This window comes from Eleginops maclovinus, chromosome 21 (assembly GCF_036324505.1).
Source record: "Eleginops maclovinus isolate JMC-PN-2008 ecotype Puerto Natales chromosome 21, JC_Emac_rtc_rv5, whole genome shotgun sequence".
NCBI classification, from domain to species: Eukaryota; Metazoa; Chordata; class Actinopteri; order Perciformes; family Eleginopidae; genus Eleginops; species Eleginops maclovinus.
The window spans coordinates 1,953,630-1,975,000 of NC_086369.1; the positions used below are offsets into that span (position 1 = coordinate 1,953,630).

Consider the following 21,371-nt stretch of genomic DNA (forward strand, 5'->3'; position numbering starts at 1 on the left):
TGACCACGTCTTTTAAATCCCTTTAATGAATATGGTATGGTAGCAAGCAGTGGTGAAATTGTACTCAAGTTTTTGAGTCCCTTTATTGAAGTGTTTCCTTTTTATGCCACTTCTTGCTTTTACTCCGATGCATTTTGGCAGTAAATATTGTACTTTTCTTATTGTGCTTTTATTGTACAATACATTTATTTGACGACAAAGGGTTTATGTGATTAATACAAAGATAACTCTAACTAAAACACCATGATGTGCTGTTATAGATGGAGATACCTGCCAGTGTGTACAAACATATGAATGTAATGTCATCCTTTACCAGCAGCACATTTAACATCCACTCTGGATAATGAGTACTGCAGGACGTTTAATCGTAACAGAGTCTTCTAACACTGAGGTGTTATCACTTCTACTTCAGTACAACATCTGAGTACTATAAGAGGAATCATGCAGAGGTCACTGGATCAAGGAGAAGAGCGCCCTGATGCTGAAGGGGATTAATCAATGCAGTGAAAACAGAGACAGAGTAACCCCCGCTACGAGTGTCTTATCTGCCGCTCGCCTACGTGTATGACTGAGTGTGCAGCCCCTGTATGTCCGGGCTTATCAGCGGCCGTCATGCGAGTGTATATATGGATGCGTACGTGTTTGTAAAACTCTACATGCATGAGTGTGCTTCCCAATCAGTGTGTGCATCGGCCACTGTTTCAACACCAGCGGGCCTCTCTCACCGAGCCAGCACAAAGGCAGATGGGAAACTTCCTGAGAGGAAGAGGGGGGGAAGAAAAAAATTAAAAATCCGGATCGGGCGAAAAGAGCAGCAGGATGTGTGTCTTTCCCTGCTCTTTCACAGAGAGACAGACAATTAGCACTATCGTCCATTCAATGCCCTGTTTGATTGCTCTTTTAGGTGCATTTTTATGTCTTTTACTGAATAATGTAAGAGATTGTTGTATGAAAGATGCGCTACAACTAAAGCGTATTATGAGGAGACGTCCTGAGAAACTAGATGGAAAGACAGAGTCTATGTTCTCCTCTCTTTCTGCTTTTGAAGAGCTATCTCTTTATAGTATCTTGATGCTTGAGGGCTTGATTTTTATCCCATCGTCTCCTCATCAAAGGCCCTTTCCTATCTTAATGACCGCTCATTGGTCCGCTCATTTGAGGAGAGGATTCTGGGAAAAGGCAGGCCTGCAGATCAGAGGCGAGCAGCAGCACGGCTAAACGCTCTCTGTCTCTGTTTATACTCGCCGATCATGTGTCTGATAAAGAGCTGGAGGGATGTGGAGGGAGGCGGGGGGGGTGAGGATGCTGCTCCAAAAGATATGGCTTTCCTTCCTCTCCGAGCGAGCATGTGCACACACAGATTTGCAGAGTAAAAGGAATGCTCTCTTTCTTGTACGATTTCTCTCATGGACACCAGAAGAAGAAAAAAAAACTAGAGGAAGGTCTGGCTCTGTTCCTTTACTCTCTGGCAGGAGACCCTGAGGGGGGGAGACACAGCTCCTATTTCCTGCCTCAAAACCTTCAGCGCTTGCCAATGAAAAGAGAGAGCGTCCAATTAGATTCCATTGTGGACAGATAACACGGTTATCCTGACTCAGGGACTCCTAATAGCTCGAGCGCTCACGTTTAAAACTCACTGGTGCTGCGACTTGGATCACGATCGTAACGTTTAGTTGTTTTTTTAAAGATTTGTTTGGGCAAACAATGACTTCATGTTCCACCAGCTCAACCAACCGAGCCCAAATCAGTTGTTTCTTAAACCTCTGTGTTTGTGAAAAGTTTTGATTTAAGTCAGAATCAGTTTCAGGGGCTTCTTGTGTTGGAGTAGGGTGAGTTCACATGCTTTCCATTAGGATTTTATGGGATATGTAATGCTGTGTTTGTGTGTGTTTACTCACTGAGGGTAGTGTTTGCATTAACTACAGACAGAAGTTGTAAATTAGCTCATTCTATAAATGTGTTGGTAGAGGTTATGTGCTTTTCCATGGAAAAATGAACATTCTAAACCTGCATTTACTGATAACTGGGCAGTGGAAACTTGCACGTACTGAATATCTATCCCATTTTGAGTTTATTTGGCTAACATGCAAGTGAAAAGCAACATCACATTCATTTGGAGTTGTCTTAGCTCTGTTTTTGGTCTCAACTAACTTACCATGCCTCTTTAGCAGCTAAATGCTTCCCTATGTTCATCCTGGTTTGGTCTTTGGCAGGTGATGTGCTGTTATTTTTTAGAAAAGTTTTTGTGTGTGGAAAACAGCTGGATGGAAGCAATAGAAGTGGAAAGTGATCAAAACCAGGCCGATTGTGGGTCAGAAAACCAAAATAATGATCTGAAAGAAAAACACCCCGAGCTGCAAGAAACGAAGATTCTGTTTTTTTAAAGATTAGTCATTACCAGCGACCCTTTTCATAATCACATGATAATCTGATCCATTGTTGGTATCAAAATATTGATTAGAGCTGCTTAAGGTAAATAAATAGAATGGAGAGGTAACAAACTCAGGTAAAAAGGCTTTACACTAAATGAAGGAGGTCAGAGCCAGGATGAAAAAGAGTGGATTTACAGAGGATTAATAAGAAATGCATTTATAAAGAATCAATGAAAGAGGTCTTCCAGGGTGAGCGACACAGGGAGGCAGAACACACACTGAGAGCATGAACATGAGAAACTTGCAGCAGCAGCCAATTATGGCGGCGAGGCTCGATGTGAGGCCGTCTCCCTCCTCTTCCTCACTCCTGAGAGTTGGTGGTTCTTATAATCACAGCATGAACCAATGCGTGTCTCTATATTCTGATGCATCTTGGCTGTCGTCAGTGTCTGATGTTTATCCCACTGTAACAGTCCACTCTGTGTGTGTCGATCGAGTTCTTTAGAGCCAGGGACAAAGTCTGTCTGTGGACGCAGTGCTTAAAGCCAGACCTGCACACAGCATCCTTACATGGAAACTGCAGATGAAGTAGTCTCTTCTTAAGTATTTATACCGGGCGCCTTCGCTTTCAATGAGGTAAACAAACTGTGAGGCACCGTGGCGAGTAAAGAGAAGAAGATCGTCTCCAGACAGTTACCCTCTGCAGGGTGAAGGATGTGGAAGATGGAGTATTAGTTTGCCTTCACACTGTCTGTCTCTCTCACGGCCTTCTCTCTTTTCTTTCCTGCCTGAGAAACACACGGCTAAATGTCGAAAGCAGGGGTTCTTTCCCTCTCTCTTTTATGCTACCCTGGCATGTAACGGCCATTTCCACTAGACACCACAATCCCAGGCATGGCGAAGCATAACAGAAAGAAAAAGTGAGGAGGTCGGGCTCTGGACAGAGGAGTAGAAACAACAATGCGGAGGTTCCAACATACCGTTTTTCTCTCTCATGCTCCAGCTTGACTCTTAAATCCTGTTGAGAGGGAAAATGACAACAGAGGGAGGTGGAAAGTTAAAACGTGGGATTTGGGCAGAGGGAATGAAAGGATTTTTTAAGGGACATTATAATGACACATGGCTGGATGCTGCTCTGCAACACAAAGAGGGCATTATCCTCGCACCAAAGATAGTTTTCTCTTTTTATACTGGCGTTACGAAAGGCAGCAGGAATGTGGAGGAGCCTGCAAGTCTGCATGAGGTCATGGTGATAAACTGTGACAGCGACGGGTTGAGAAAAAAGTGGGGATTTATCCCGAATGCTAAGCGGAAACTAGTCTCTGCTCCTCTCCGTTTGTTTATGGCTCATCATAAACATTGGTGCTTCAAGAGGATTTACCAATTATCATTCCACAGAGGGAACAAACGCACGGAGAACGACTTCAGAGAGAGGTCATTAAAAGGAATTAAATCCTGGAAAGAGGCAAATCGTAAACCAAATGTTTGTCAGGGATTACTTTGCAAATGGAGGTATTACTTTTTAGATTTAAAAGATCCTTTAGTGATACGTCTTTCGCTGTGTTTGTGTGCACCAGCAGCTGCATGCAGGTACGGAGGCCGACAGGTGCAAACACGCTGCAGCTTCAGAAACTATGCAAATAAAGAAACATCTTCACCAACTTGAGGAAACATGCACAGCATTTACTAAAAAGTGTGCAAGAAGATCAAAACAAAACCAAAACCCAGGGGACACTAAAAAGTGACGCACACAGCTGGGACTTTAAAGGGTCCGCTGGTGTCCATAGTGCTAGAGCTTCTTGCAGCGTTTGCTTTATGCAGCACTTTCAGGAAACGCTGCTCCTTAAGTTTGTGTTTTGGTATTTGCATTGTTCCTGAAGCTCCTAAAGGAACATTTTTGGGCCGTTTGCGGCTGTCGAGCACCGTATACAATCAACTGAAAACAGGCTTTCTAATGAACGCTCCACAGTCACATAATCTTCTTTGAAATGTCCTGAAATTCAACTACAAATAAGCTTTTTCATCCTCTCCAAAACTGCAGCCCAACCTTCACCTGACCTTGGCAGCGTGCAGCTGTCAGTCGAGCAGAAAAGCGTTTTGTGTGGGATCCCAGAACGACGGTAAAGGTTTAAGGCTCTGCTGTGCGTGCGCTGTGGCGGGTTAATAAAGTGTAGTAAAGCAGAATGTGGGACAGCTTTAATGTGAGCTCAAAACCCACGCTCACGCCCCCTGTAGGTTTAGACGATGGCCGTTAAAAGTTTATAGTTTACATGATGAGCAGCAGCTGTGATCGGGCTGACTTCACATCTGCTATGGATGGATTTACAGCAGAGAATGAAAGTATTCAGGGGAAGTTATCCACTTTACATCAAATTAACATCCATATGATTGCCTGTGTTTACCTAAATAAGGTCAGTGATGCTTCAAAGACTGCTGTGCATTTACACAATGACTGGTAGAGATTTGCCAGCTCCTGTTTCTGTTTGGATCACTGCTGCTTTTCGCCCACACCATTCAATCCTACTGGTGGCCAGTGGTTGTCAACTTTTTGGTAACCGGTATGGTTTGGCGGTTTATTAGGGTTAGGGTTAGGGTTCTGTGTGTGTCAGACCAGCTCATTCATACAAGTTCAACTATTTTTGGGGGAAGTTTACACCTTACAATTTACACCTTATTTTTTAGTTTAAAAAGACAAAAATGGTGCTAATTTTTTACCTTAGTTAAAATAAAAGGAAGATAAGTTGCATCATCATCAACATTGTTTATGTCAAAGTTTAATAAGGAATTCAAACTAAATTGATCCATTTAAGAATAAATTCTGCTGCTTTGCTGGTTTTGTCTACTATTAACCTGCCTGTTGTATAGCCTAATATGTACCCTTGTTTCTTTAATCTGAACTGTACCTCGGCTGCTGTAATGTTCTTTTCCTCCTACTGCAGGAAAAATAAAGGACTTCTGATTCTAAATTTGAATAAAACACAGAGAATTCAATGCAAGTAGAAACCATCCTTATAATTCTTGTGCCAATTAGAGAAAATAGCCTCTTATTCTGACATAAAAACATTTTAAAAAACAGGGCAATCTGACCAAGGGACGTCAGGAAGGTATGAAATGTAGTGCACTTTAGATAATCGCAGCCCGTCTGGATGCCATACCTGTTTGTAGAGCAATGTTCTGATTGTTGGCTTGTGGCTGTTGCGCTGGGTATAGCAGCGGCCCAGGGCTGCCAGGTCCTTCATTATAGAGTTCAGCGCCTCCTCGTCATCTAAACACACAAGAGAAACATCAGAAATCACTCTCACTCAGCTCCACCTGACATAGAGATGCATAAATCACTTTCTACAGGGACACAAGGAACCCATGTGGGCATTCCTGCGCATTCAGAGTCATGCATGGGTGGTGATGGATGGGTGTGTATGTGTTTGCTTGTGTTGGCTCAGGACAAACAATGAAGCAACACCTGAGGCATCTACTACTTCCTGTTCTGATGCCATCTGTGGAGTTTCCCTTCATTAAAACAATCCACTTCTTTATACAGCGGTGCCAAGAATCACCATGTTATCATAAGCCTCTGAAATCTGGAGAGATACCTGCGATGAAGAGATACCGTAGTAATAATACCCACAATCCCCAGAGTCAAACAGCTAGAAAAGCTGAGTTCAAACACCTGAAAGTATTCTCAGATCTTCATCGCTCTTCGGGTGTGAGTAACTCTGAGTCCAACAACGCCGGTGGCTCTCCAACTCTACACTCTGCATACAAAAGCTGTGAAGGTGTTCAATAATGCAACATGTGTGTGTGTGTCTCAGGGGGCAATGTGGCCTTGAGTGTCTGTGTGGTCTGGAGCTCGGTTACTAAGCACATCCATGCCTCGAGTGACTCCAGGAAGCACGAATCTTGGGTTTAAAACATGAAATCCTGTAAAGAAAAGGATCTTTTTTGTGTATTTCATGGGGACACTGACGGCTAAACAAGAGCAAGTCAAGAGTGTTTTAAATTCCAGAGAGGTAGCATTCATTAAAACCCTTAAAATTCATTTAGCAAACCACCGACGCTCAGCCTTTATCCACCGCTTCTTCTTCATTTCTCACTTCTCATCTCCCACTTCACACTCTTCGCCACACACACTCACACACTTTCATGTCTAAAGGGGGCAATCATGCAGATGAGCATGTCATAGATTACCATATCAAGAGACCTTAATGGATGCAATTATCTGAGTGCGGTGATTACAATATAAAGAAGAGGTCGTTGACCTTCGCTCCCGCATGCCTCTCGAATGAGCCCTGGGTACTTTCTTTAAAAACACACACACACACACACACACACACACACACACACACACACACACACACACACACACACACACACACACACACACACACACACACACACACACACACACAGTTTGCTTGGAAATCAGGCCAGGTGTGTGCCCTGCAATGTCAACAGCAGAAAAGTGATGGGGATCTGTGTGTGTGTGTGTGTGTGTGTGTGTGTGTGTGTGTGTGTGTGTGTGTGTGTGTGTGTGTGTGTGTGTGTGTGTGTGTGTGTGTGTGTGTGTGTGTGTGTGTGTGTGTGTGTGTGTGTGTGTGTGTGTGTGTGTGTGTGTGAGAGAGAGGCCACTGGGGACTGTCATTCACACAGAGAGCAGATGGAGTTCGAGATGCCATTTGATTTTAACGGTACAGCATTTGGTTTGCAGACACTGAGTCAGTATGTTAGGTTCACAAAGGGGTAAAAATCACACCAGCGGTTATTTTTATCCTGCTGATTATCTCTAGGTCAACAGTGAGGCCTGTTGACATCAGAAAATAGTCATCCAGTGTATCAAAATTTGAGGTGATGTCATTACATTTCCGGTTTTGCTGTTCAACACGAACTGGAGATGTACAATTCAAATTAACTCTTATTTCACCCTCCAATTCCAAAGTCAAATCCATATTTAATTGATGTGAAATGAAAATAACCACTTAGATATGACATAAAATAGAGAAAAGCATGCAATCTCCACATTCTAAAGACTAAAAACAGCATCTTTGCATGAAAAATGATTAATACATGATCAAAATAGCTGCTAATTAGTGGAATAATTGTTGCTACTTACTTACTCACCACCATTTCTGATAACCTAACATCGGGATGTTTGCAGCAGATGTTTCCCGAACCAATTCTAGATGTGTAAACTTCACTGCTTGTCTTTCCTTTTTTACTGTACATAAGTTAACATGAACTTTTAAGATCGCAAAGCAGGACCCCCCTGCATGAATGAATGTATTTGAACATTTCCTAATGATGCTGTTGGTTTAATAAGGGCAGTTGACTGGATCTCAAACCCAAATATAGACAAGTGTGCTAAAACTGGGGTAAATTTCAGGTAAATGTTCTGATGTCATTTCAGATTTTCCCAGAATTCCTGCCAACGTTATTTTAATCTTGGCGAGGAAAATACATTATTTTCCATAACACCTTTCAACGAACTCTGGAAAAAAGGCCTGAAATAGCTTCAGCTTCCTTTAGCCACAGGATGCTACCATTCATACCAGACCAATGAGTCTATATCAGGATAAGCAGTGGAGTAACGTAACTAAGTACATCGACTCAAGTACTGTATTCAAATCCATCGTTTCTTCAACGTTTCCCTCCACTTCTACTGCCAGTCTATGACGTCTTTCGATCACCTCTGACCCAATCGGAGAGCTGACTGCAGCGGAGGAACATCTGGATTGAGGTGGACGTCATGTTTGACGATCCCAATATAGCAGTGGGAGTAAAGCGAGGAGCAACGGCACACTCCCTCCTCTCAGGGAAGCTAAATAAGGCTGAGTGGTAACTAAATGTTACACTCACAAAATCTCGGGGCCTGCAGAGCAAACAGGCAAAGAGAAAGAGAGCGTGGTTTTCCTGAATCAACACCTTCGTATATCAAAGCAGCAAAAGTCTGATCTGATGCAGAGGCGCGCTGTGATTGTGCCTCATCACCATACCTATCTTTATAGCTACATGTGGGCTGTTTAACTGAGATAAGATCAGTTAAACGTAAGAAATACAGGTGGGTCAAGTATGCTGTCTTCCTTCCTTGATGCTTGTTCAACAGATATGACAGGAGGAACAAAAGACAGAGTGAAAACAAACACCTGTAAACAATAAAACTGCATTCATTCACCAAGCGAATCCATACCAATCGACCTGCAGGAACGTAAACAGGGGCGCTTTAGTTAAATTGTGAGCTGTCAGAGGCGCGGGATGACTAACTGCTACATGGTCTGTCCTCTGTGTACAGGAAGGAACTGAGTCATCGTCTCTGCTCTGAATACGGAGCAGGGCTAACCGCATTATTCCACACAAGAAAATTAATGGGTTTGTGATTGAATCAGTCAAAAGATGGACACGAGGGAACGGAGCGTTTGTGCGTGGCCGCTTAGTAACCACATTGAAAAATAATCAAAATGCAGCTCCTGTAGTGTAAGACATGGAAAGCGTGTACGGTTTCTTAGTATTTCTTTGTATAAATGGGGCTTTTCTTGACAGCTGGGCTGGAATTATTGATTTTCCAATTGATATATAAGTAAATGTTAGAAAGCCGTGCAGGGTGACATCTTTTACTGCTTTTTCTGCCCGAGATTTACTTACTCTTACTCAATTACATGTTACTCGATCCCTCAATTGTTTGTAATTGATTTTCCATTGATAGGGGAATCTATTTTTACACTTACACACTACTTAAAAGAAGAAAACACCAAAATGCAAACCTAAAATGAATCATATTTGACATGTTGGGTCAAGAAAACCTTCATATTTGACTCATTATCGTTGACTCTTGCTCTCTCTGGTGAGTTCATTCAGAGCTTTCTCCCCAGGCTCCAGACTACCCTGAAGTCTGGAAGTCAAGGATACAAAACAAACAACACAGGCCTGCATGTGTGTGTCACTGTGTGTGTCTTTGTGTGTGTGTGTGTGTGTGTGTGTGAGGCCTGTGCTGTGACCTACGGATAATAGCAGAGGGGGGACAGTGGGTGAGAGTGTGAGAATTGCGTGGTGGCGTACAGAGCCGGCAGTAATGGCGGGCTATAATTAAATTTATGACATCACCGAGGCCTGGTCCGAGACCGCTGCCAGGCCGAGGCCAGCCAAGGCTAACCACCGACTCAGTGGAGCACAACCAGCACACACACACACACACACCCCCACACACACACACACACACACACCACCAACAACCTTATAACGAAGAATGTTTTCTGGTATGCAGATAAGTCAGGATACCTGGCGTTCATTTGCTGAGCCTCTTGGTTGAAATGTGAATAGCATAAGAACGGGGGAATTCCAGGAAGAGCGAGCAGCATTACACAATGGAGGCTGATTGCTGAGCGTTGCATCACCACTCTGCATCTTTCTGTTTTTTCTCAGGCTAAAGCTAAGAAAGTGGCAGAGGGCGGAATGAAGCTAGAGCTGCAGTCAAAGATTGTTTACGTAAAAAGGAGTTGTCCTCTCGGTCAGATGTAGTTTGTCTAGAATGGGATCGGATTTGGATCCAGCGGTGCTTCTGCAAAACTGATTCACATATTTTTGCAGAATTTCTGGTCTATTTGATATGATTTGCCAAAAGAGTCATGGCTATATTTGGTCATGGATCAAATGGAGTAAAGGCACATTTGTCATTTATTATTTATTAATTGTTTGACCTTGTATTTATTTTAGTTTTCCCTATTTTTTTCTCCAAAACCAGAACAGCTAAAAGAGTTTGGAGTTGAAGACGCAGCCACAAGCTACAGCCCCAAAAGTGTGTTAAAGAATAACTCTGACTTTGAGAGGCTAGCGCTGCAACTGGCAAGCTAACAAAGTGTGTGTAGGCAGTGTTCGTTCGTTCATGTGTGTGTGTGTGTGTGTGTGTGTGTGTGTGTGTGTGTGTGTGTGTGTGTGTGTGTGTGTGTGTGTGTGAGGCAAGCTGCCTGAATGAAGACATTGAGGGGATTTCCTGGTGCTGAAAGACACATCATGGCAAAGGCATCCAGCAGGATTTGCAGCTGGAGCCAAACGTGTTCTCACTCTGCAGCACAGGCCGAGCTCTGACGCACAGCACGCACACGCACACACACACACACCCACACCCACACACACACAGACACCCACACACACACACACAGCACATTCTCCTCTACACACCTTGCCCTGCATCGAAACTGCGATACACTTAATTTACCACCTAATGGGTGTAACGCTTAAACCCCTGAAGTTAATCTTTCACTAACAATAATGACTCTGATGTAATGCAGGGAGGTGTGTGACAATAGTTGCGCAGCTAGTGTTTGTACAAGGGCTGTACCGAAAGTCTTAGCGTAGGAGAATATCTGCACACTTTTTCATTCAATATCTGAAGGCTGTGACATTTTCTTCCCTTTGCCCTTGTATGCCTCAGCTTCACTGTAGTGGAGATGTAATGAGCTCCTATAAATGTGTGCAGAAATATGCACACTGGCATTTTTTTGCAGAGAGTTTTTCTACACCACTTAAATGCTAGTGCATGGATTCACAACCAGGAGAAAATTGCAGCTATGAGCTTATTTTTGACGTAGCCAGCTAGCTGTTTGCACCTGCTACTAGTCTTTATGCTACGCTAAGCTTAGCTAGCTCTTTAAAGCACAAACATGAGAGTAGCCTAATTACAATCCTCTTATTTAATTTTCAGCAAGACTGACAATAAAATAGCAAATCATTTCTAAAATTGCTGGGTCAAACCAGGAGAAAATTAGCTTAGCTTAGCAAAAAACAAAGGAGCAGGAAACAGCTAGCCTGGCTTTTTCTGGACATCGAAAATACACAAAACTTCAGAAGCTCACTAACACACCAGGCCACACCAGCAAAGTTAATCTACCCATCTTAACAAAATAGGCAGTATTAGAGGCTTGTAGTTTAACACACATTGGAGTAGCCTAATAATAATCCTCTCATATAACTTTGAGCAAGAAAGAGAACAACCTCAGTTTGTAAATATCAAACCGTTTCTGCAGTTGTTGTTTTTTCAACTGAGACAATTAAGGTTTACCTTGTGAGTTCCTGTGCTGTCCCGGTCCATTTTGGAGACCGTCATCTATGGAGACACAGGCAACACAGTTTTGGATGAGTCAAAAGCAGTGAAAAAAATAGAGACAGGATATAAACAATCTCAAGTATGTGTTTAAGATGTCTTTGTCTGCAAAGGTAAGGGGGGGTTGAGACTACAGCTCGTGCAGTGTGTGCATGCAAATACAACACAGGAAAATGTATTTGAGGAACACACTATGGGTTTTGCATAGAAGCGGGAGTGCACCAGGCTATGTAGGTGTGAATATACAGTAAATACGTGTTAAATACAGGTTTGCATTGGAAGGGTATATGTTGGCACTTACAAAATCAAGCATCCAATTGTGAATAAAGAACAGAAATCTGGAAAACAACATTGTTAAACGACCAAAACAACCGTGTGCTAAACAGGGCCATCTGGAGCGGTTAACAGCCTCCCCACACTCTTTACACATTTGTTATTTTTTCCGCACTGTTCCTGCCAGAGGATGTGAGGTGTGTGTGTGTGTGTTTCCCCCGTATAAACCTGTACTTTTCTGAATGTATGCAGCTTGCTTTCGAATACTACTCACCCATGTTTACTGTCATCATCAGGAAGTGGCCCTGGTGAACTCGAGCACAGAGCTCAACTTTTCAATGCGGGCGAAGATTTCATCCTGTGGGCAAAACAAAAAAACAACACGGTTTTAACATCCAACAAGAACTGTGCCACTTTCCTTCAGCCTGGCGCACACATTATATTTCTGTGATTGCACAAAAACAATGACACAACAGGACGCAGGTGGTAGTTTCAACACAAAGCAGCTTTTTCCAATATCAGTGTCACCGCTTCGGTTATGTATTTCATCTTTCTTTAACCAGGACGCTCTCGTATCCTCTTAGAAAACTCCTGGTAAGACAAACAACAACATGACAGCCAAGAGCTTCATCAAGGATGCTCCTTCCATCTGAAATCCTGTGAATGCCCTGACGTCTCTTTATTGTGATTCTGAGAACAGTGGAGGAACTCCTCTGTGTTTGATGATGGAGGAGCCTTACGCATGGAGATCCCAAGGTGCTGCAGCGAAGGCAGGCGTGGGAGTTTGCCTCACCTCACGCCCCAGGTAAAAAGCATGAGCACAGACACTCCCATTAAAGAAGTGATACAGAAAAGAGTCTGTTATCTAGTCTTTGCATCCTTAAAAGGCTTCTTCCTGTTATGTTTTTGTACGTACACACAGTGGTGGGAAACATTTGTAGGTTTTCTTTTGAACCAGGCTCAGAAAAAAGGGGAACGGGACTTTAAATATCACAGTTCTGTCGTATTTAAATGTGGTGATGCATTCCTCCATCATGCATCCCAGAGCCAGAGCTGACCCACGGGAAGTTCGAGGTTACAGAAACAAAGTCTGCCAATTTGTTCAATAACAATTGTATGTGATTTATTGGATGTTGCGTGTATCCAGGTAAAACACAGTGTATGTTGCTCATTAAATGCACTAATAAACGTTCTATTGCTACAGCTGATTTCACAGTGTGCTCACTTTTACATTAGCCTTCATAAGAGTGAACTATTTGCATATAATGAAAGAGGAAGTAGGATTGAACCAACAACAGGACATCAGTGAAAGCATAACTCCTTCTCTGAATAAATTCAGAATGAGGAAACATGTCACATGAATAAAAGGCACCTCCCCAGTCCTTATGTTCACATTAAGCACATGTTTTAGGCCTTTAAGGGTGATGTTATTGCTTAGAGAACTGAGAAATAGCTGCTGCGACTGCTTGTTTCTGCACACTGACATCACAAAATCACAGCTCCTACAATCTCTGAGTGTCACAGTGATGGAGACAGCATTTAGCAGCACCGCAGTCTGACTTAAAGGACTCAGTTCTGCTGCATTTCTTTTTACTGATTAATTCTTGCAGTAAAGTAAACATTCATCACGTGATTCATTGCATATTTCCAATCGAAAGCAGCTCAGGGAGATAATATACCGTGCCTTTATTCTGCAGAGAGACATAATAAAGTGTGTGTAAATAAACTTGTGGAGCAGATTTATTTTGTGGCAGTCTGATCATCAATCCCAGCACTAACAGATTTGGAAAAACACTAAAGAGCCTCCAGAGACATAAACAACGCAAACAGCCCCAGATATTTCTCAACGCATCGTTTACTTTTTGTTTTGCTATCTCCAGTGTCCATGTTGCATGTGTCCCTTATGTTTTTATAAAGCTTTGCCAGTGTGTGACTTTAACCCCACACACTCAACACACACACACACACACACACACACACACACACACACACACACACACACACACACACACACACACACACACACACACACACACACACACACACACACACACACACACACACACACACACACACACACACACACACACACACACACACACACACACACACACACACACACACACACACACTCCAGCCAGCCAGCAAAGAGAAACAAACTCTTTCTCTGTGTGTCTGCCAGATAACTTTTCATAAAAGCAATAAACAACGCCATTCAGCAAGTTACAGTCTGGGGGGGCCGAGTCACAGGGTGGTTTGTACATGGGTGGTGTCCTGTTTGTGTGTGTGTGTGTGTGTGTGTGGCATTATAAACAACAAAAAGTGTAGGGATGTACAAATTAGGAAGAAATGTGCATTTGGATTTTGTGTTATCGATAAGATTTCTAAGACTGTACGACTCTAAATGAAGGATAATGGGTTAGAAACTCTTGCACTAATTTAGGAAAGGATGTCTCCATGCTTTAAAGCTCAGAATGCTCTTTATTATTCTCATACTGCCTGTGCTGCAGCTCCTCTTTTCACCCTCTGTCTGAAACCAGAGCCCAGTCTGCTCTGGTTGGTTAGCTGGCCAGCTCTGCACACCATTTACATGCAAAACAACCTATAAAAACACTACAGGGAAGGGAAATTACAGCAGTATAGGGCCCCTGTAAGCCCCAAAACCCTAAAAGAGGGTAAGATAGTGTGGCATCAGAGTATGGTGCTACTGACCACACATGAAAGCAAAGAACAACCACAAGACAGGTGGTCTCCTAACACCACGTGGTCCAGTCTGATACTCACACACACATCCACACACACATCCACACGGTGAAACAGAAAAGCCCTGTCCTGTGCCAGTGAGTCACCAGATGGCCCATCTGTCGGCCCCTCGGCCCAGCGTGGAGCCGGCTCGTGGAGCCCACAGATCGCCAGCCCAACTCTCCCCACACTCCTTGGCAGGCGGCTTCACTTGAAGATCAAATGCTAATCGCCCCTCGCTTCTTGTCGCTCTGCAGCCGCGAACACAGGACCGCCTCTCTGCGACATCAGGAGACAAACCTCCAGGAAAGAGCTTGAAACGCTGTGATGCACTTCACTGTCAGATATGGACAGCATCACGAGTCTGGCCGATGTCTCCTGGCAGACGCCTCTCTTTTGTCAGTGTGAGGACTGTGCTGAAGTTAATTAAAGAGCGGACAGCAGAGGATGGGATTTCAGACGAGGGTTGTGGGGAATTATCAGAGACAGGCAAAGCAGAGCTGTGCTCCTCGAACCACAAGCTGCATTTTATTTTTAGTGGAATGACTGAACAGGAAACCTTAGCCGAGATCTCGCAGGCAAGCACGTAGATGCATGCACTCATCCTCTTTCAGCTCTGTTACATCACTCATGTGATGTTGCTGCAGGTCTCCGAGGGACAACCCCCCCCCCCTCCTCATTTTAGCCTGGAGAAGGCCTGCTCTACAGCTGTAGGAGGCCTGAGCAGTGAGGATGACATCACTCTTGTGGAGTATCAGAGAAATCTCCGTGTCAGAGGTCTACTTTTAAACTTTGCAACATGTCTGTGGGCTGTGTGGGTTTCTGTTCCCGAACACAGAGCGTCTGTCACAACCATCACACGCCAGCATAGACCGTCCATGAAGTAAATCACAGAGACGTCTGAGAGTTTCAAAGCACTGTGGAAGACATGGAAAGAATCCACTGTTGGGTGGTTTTGTTATTTTTACCCAGGCTAGCCGCTTCCTCATTTTCCATCCTTTATGCTAAGCTAACCCATTCAAAGGTCTGGCTAGCTTCATTTCTACCAAACAGATGAAAGCAGTACCAATTGTCTCATCTAACTCTAGGCTAAGTCGCTTTATTTTCCACTGCAAATTTTCTATAACGAGCATCTCTTTAAAAGCATGCATAAATCATCACCCACATCTGTAATCCACCTTCTAAAACCACTTAATGTTGACTTAACACATTGGATTAATTCCCGAAAAAGAGCATATATGTTGAATTATGTCACAAAATTGTCCCCTGGAAGAGCACAGATGCTTCATATTTGAATAAAACCCCCATCAGGGGAACCATGTCAGTTATATTTCTGACTATTTGATAAAAATACACTTGGAAACGGGTCAGATTTGAGCTGAGGACAACAGAAAGGTTCAATAGCATGGTTTAGTTGGATTTATAGTATGAAAATAAGCAAACTGATAAACTTGCTTATGTAGTGTGATAAATCACACGTAATCCAAAACCTACATTCATATCTGTTCAAGTAAAGAAGATAATCTAGTGTTAATGCAATTTAATCTGAGTTTGAACTGCATTAACACAACATTGAATGAAACAAAATGTCCACTAGGACGTATTAAAGCACTTTGGGTCTAACAAATGAAAGTTGTTGGGAGCTAACGCACAGCTGGAATACGTTAACATTTCCCAAAAACAAAAGCCTGTTAGGAGTCAAAGTAATAATGTGCATTTATTGGTTAAATAATTGGTCAAATTGTCTATTTTTCTTACTTTTATAAGTGTTGCTTTTTAAATGCTGTATCCAAAACAAAACAACACAGATCTGCTGTGTTGGTGAGGTCACGTATAATGCATCACAGGCCCGATCAGGAGGATGAGTCCCTGCAGACTCTGTTGCAACACGGGCAGGAAGGGGAGGGGGATTAGTGAGCCACAGATATTAAGGTACTCTTTTTTTTAAAAGGTCAGGGGGGGGGGTGTCCCGTCCTGAACACTTGCCCAACACTCAACACATGAGTCAGGCGCAAAAATAACAGACGGTTCTGGGAAACAACACAATGCCGTGTGTCACCTCGGGCTCCCTTTCTCTGTCAGGGGTTATTCTAAAGGGATCAACGTCCCCTTCCACAACAAAACAAGAGGAGTCTTCCTGTCGTCTAAGCCGATGTTTTACTTCAAATAAAGGAATTTCCCTTTCATTCAAAATGTGTATCTCATCTCTGTGTTGTAGCACTAGTGAGTCTCGTTAGGAGTTGCAATTAAGATTATTTCACTAAGTCTCTAAAATAATGAAAAATAGGATCTTAAGAGTAAAACAGCAAATCCTCTCTCAAATCTGGTACAACACATGAAATTCTGTACATCCATGGTCTTAACATCTAATCTCACCCAGATGTCAACATTTGAAGCAGACAATCCTGATTCCGAATAACTCCTGACTTTTCTCCAAGTGAGGTCAAAAATATGTCTATGATCAAATTCCCAACAATTTTCCTATCAGCCTCAGCGGCACGGTGTGGCTCTGCACCAGGTACAAAGTCACTAAGCTAACTCAGGTGTGTCAACAGCCGAGTTCCACCTATGGGTGTGACTGCAGCCACAGAGTAAGTGCATGTGTCAAAGCCAGACTCAATGCAATATATAAAGTGCTGTACCATGCAAATGAGCCTACTTCCTGTCCAGGAAAATGACGTAAGGTTTGGTTAGCGCTGTAGTCATCCTTTAGCATTCAAATAGCAATGCAATTCCCCAGAGCCCAAGGAACATGCAATCAAATATATTGAATCTCTATCATTCTAGGACCTGAACACAGAGAAGTCTGCTTTCATCTCTTCATTTTCAAAGCGATGAAATCCCAAGGAGTCAATAGTGGTGATAGGAGAAAGCAGCTGGTATAATGAGGGACATCTGAACAGTGAACTCAATCAGACTCCAGTGTGAGTAAGAGGATCCTCCTCAGCGAAAGCGACAGCTCTATTAGCTCAGAGATAAGTAGATCTGTCTGCCGTTATCATTACCCACACAACACAGTCTAAAAATAGCCACGTGAAGGAGTGTGCCGTCCACAGCCACTCTCTGGAAAAACCATATCCTCTCTAAGCACAATCTGTAAAGTAAGCTGTCTTTTCCATTTTGCGGTGACGTGCTATTACAAGCACTTTCATTCATTGTGTTTCTCCACCCAGACGCAGCCATGCAGAGACAGAGCATCGACTTAAACCCACTTCACGAGGCACAATGTCAAACAGCTGTGGTTCAGGAAGAGAGCAGGAAAGTATTTCGGCTTTGCAACCAAAGCTTTATCCCAGTTCTGGGCACTTGATTTGAAGAGGCTGAGTGAGCTAGCATTTACCATCTCTGCAACAAAAGGGTCTCACTTCCTCATGCCTTCAATGCATCAGATATCTGATTCCAAAGACCTGTTGAGGTGTTTAATGTCACACAAAGCTGTGTTATTGTTCTGGTGCAATCTGGCGGTGTTGTGTCTATCTGGCAGTCCTTCCAGTCTCTGCTCCTTACGGTCAGACAAAGCTCAATCAGGACAACTCCCTCTTGCTTTCTGGAGAATCGGGGGCTGGACCTTACCGATAAAGAAAGGCGACCCAGACTGACTTTGGGAAGCAATGAGACGCCTTCATTTTCTACTTTCCTAGGCCTAATTTGGAGGCGATAAGAGTCTGCAAACAAATATCCCTGAATGAAATAACCTGCTTTAGTAACAAGACTCCTCGTCCCCTGACGGAAGCAGCACACTCAGCATTTTCTGCTTTACGTTATCATGGGTGTGCCGCAACCAGCTTTGCACACCTGTGTTTGCACAGCGTCAATCTTTCTCCATCACACATAAACTCAAGCTACGTTACACGGCTTGGGAAGTGCTGGAAAACTCTGATCTCTAGGTGGAGGTTAGGTGTCCTGAAGCTCAGACCTCTGATTTTGCTGAGCTCACAAGTGAATCAGTGTTAATTTCTGAGGTTTTGCAGATCCATTCTTCTTTCTGTCCTCCCAAGCATGATGCTGCATCTTCCCCTGCTTCACCCTAAGGATAGAGACGGTGCCAGATACAGCGCTTTGGCAATCAGAACTCAATTCCTTGTCTTGTCAGAATAGACAATCCCTTTTCCTCTCAGTGTCATCTGCACCAAGTCTGACAGGGCTTTCTTTAGCGTTTCACTGTGCCTTTTCAATCAGTCACACAGCTCTGAGTGATGGAGTTCTGAGGTGATGGACGATGAAGATCTCTTAGAAAAGTCAGACCTTTCCGTCTCAGTTTGGGCAGAATGTTTTCTACAGAGCACTCCCTGGATTGCTTGGCTCTTTCTATTCCTTCGCATTTAATCTTCCGACCTGCAGTCAGGATGCATGCTTTTCCTGTCTGCTCTTGGCTCTGTGTTTTTAAGATTGCGTCCCTTCTGGTTTAGCCTGTCTTCTGCACTGTGATGAGAGCATATGTTGTCTTATATCCTCTCTGTATTTGTCACAAACCTTTCCTCCTTAGCATGATGCTGCCTTTTCCCTGTAAGCTTTTTATCCAGCTGTTTATGGTTTGCCTCGGTCTGCACTGTTATATGTAGTGTTTTAATTTAACATCAGGCCAAGAGACAACAGTAAAGAAATAGTCTAATCTTTAAAATCAGGTGTCCTTTGTCATTATGGATGAAATTCTACAGAGTTTTGGCAAAAGGAATCTCCATCAATTAAGTATTAGAGTTCAGGTGGGAAACGCCCAAATGGAAAGCGTTAAAGGCCAAGGTATCCTGACTTTAAGTGAAACTCCACAAAAGCGTGCTACTGTATTTCCCATAATGCAATCAATGGCATTTTTCTGTCACAAGCTCCTTTCTTGAACTCTGAAAAGCAGGTTTTCTGTCAGACTGCAATGTGTCGGCTGTCTGGTTCCAGATAATCCTGCATTATACTTGCTGAAAACTTACGACACATAATGACAGACTTGTTTTGCTTACTACAGTAACCAGGCGACGTCCAAAAGAGGCCTCCTTATGTGAGTCACGGTCACCTTTCACCTCCAGCCCTCTGGTCAGTGGGCGGTTTGGCTTCACACTCTTCAGTACAGGAGACAGCGTGAGGCAGAAGAGGCTCGGATTCAACTCTCAGAGAAAGCAATAAACCCTTCCTCATCACGGCCATCAGGACACAATCAGCTACCCGATGGCTTCTGTCTGCCATGTTTGCTGTGGGATCCAGTCCCGTTATCTGCCCAGATGGATTGTTCTGCTTGAGGCACACTAACCATATCTGTGGGCGTCTTCCCTTTGACAGTTTGACTCTCACTTTAAGGCTATTTCTGAGCACGCCATAGTGCTGATAATCCCGACCATCAGTCGGCTGCTCCGTGCAGTTCACATCGGTTTGATTTGATGAACATGATGGCCTCATTAAAATCTCATTTGCTGCCATGGCGGGAAATATACAGCACGCTCAACATGGGTTTTAGACTTGGCATGGATGGAAATGGAGGGAAGTTGGGGGAAGAAAATGGGAAATGTGTGAGGAACTTTTTCAGGATAAGAGGTGAGAAATCCTCCTTTCAAGGGAAATGACCAGTGTGAATCACAGCAGAGAAAAGAGGATAGAAAGCATGAATGAGTCTACAAGCACAGGGTGACAATGACTTTCCAGAGGTTACTCACCCCTCCAGACGTATGCAACTTAAGCTCCACAAACATGCCAGAAGAGGGATTTGTCACTTGGGCAACCACTTATAATAACAAGTGTATTCTGGCAACAAAATAAGAATTGACCAACAAAAAAGGGACTTCTAATGGGTCTGCACTTTCAAATCGATGAGGAATATTTGCAATAAAATCCTGGTTTAGTTCAGTCACTTGCAAGAAGTCTTTTTCTGTAATGTTTTTCACAGAAAACATATTTGGGTTTAATTTAAGCAGCTTAAACCCCCAATTACCAAATGAATAACAGTAGTTGCAACTGCATTTCACTGTAATGGCATTTCTCTGGCTGTAAACAGGAAATTACAGTGAGGTCACAAAACAAGAGTAAATCATCCAGCCTGGACTCTTACCTTGTTCTCACTCACTCTCCATGTTGTGGCTGCAGCAGGTTTAAAGGTGGATTAAGTGTAAAGTTATCACAGATAAACGAGAGGAGGAATCCCAACAGATGCAGAGCAGAAACAGTGGTGGGCTGGTATCCGGAAACTGCTGGAGGACTACAATGTGAAGCTGTGTTCAGGCAGAAAGGTCTCCTCTTCTTCTTGCATGGTATGGAGTGTGTTTACAGAAACGTCTGTTGTGTGTTTCAGAGGAAAGTTTTTTTTTACAGCCTGCTCCTCCTCGCTGCTCTGCACAAACACTACAGAGAGGAGCCGAGTTTCTCCCCTAGAGCTGCGCCTCTGACGTCAGCAGCAACGTGAGCTCCAGGAAGTGGTGACGCTGGCCGTGCCGCGTTTCCATTTCAGGGAGATAAAGGGGGGAAACACCGCCCCCCTGTGGAGACATGCTGCAAGTACAACCACTGGGAGCGGATTCAATTACAATTCAATTCTGCTAATAATAACTCATGTATAAATATACTATAACACATTTAGGATATTCAAACATTTAATGATATTCTTTATTTAATGATATTGTTTATTATTGGGTGTATTTTCCCCTGTGTTGAGGGAAGTTTGGTTAAATAATCCTGGCTTCTTGACCCCTCCTTACAGAATATTCAGATGATTTCATTACATTTTGGGGGTTTTATGCAGTGTTATGCTTGTGCAAATGGAGAATTAAATGGAACAGGTCTCTGGTGGTAACAGAACAATACTAATATTATTTAAAACAATACAAATACATACAAAACATTAAATTACCAAAATAATAAATGTGATATTTTATAATAAATAGTTATATGAAAATGATCATAGTTATAATAATAATGTG

The 21,371-nt window shown here is 43.2% G+C and overlaps 1 protein-coding gene across 1 annotated transcript in view; it reads right to left on the reverse strand.

Annotated features, from left to right (window-relative positions):
• map3k22 (mitogen-activated protein kinase kinase kinase 22) overlaps window positions 1-20,835 on the reverse strand; it is a 33,586-nt gene extending 12,751 nt beyond the window's left edge. Inside the window, 5 exon segments of the mRNA XM_063912714.1 lie at window positions 3,353-3,390; window positions 5,528-5,637; window positions 11,419-11,463; window positions 12,008-12,091; window positions 20,507-20,835. Of these exon segments, the coding sequence (XP_063768784.1) occupies window positions 3,353-3,390; window positions 5,528-5,637; window positions 11,419-11,463; window positions 12,008-12,026 (212 nt within the window). The 5' untranslated portion in view covers window positions 12,027-12,091; window positions 20,507-20,835.
• Between the last annotated feature and the right edge of the window lie 536 nt (window positions 20,836-21,371).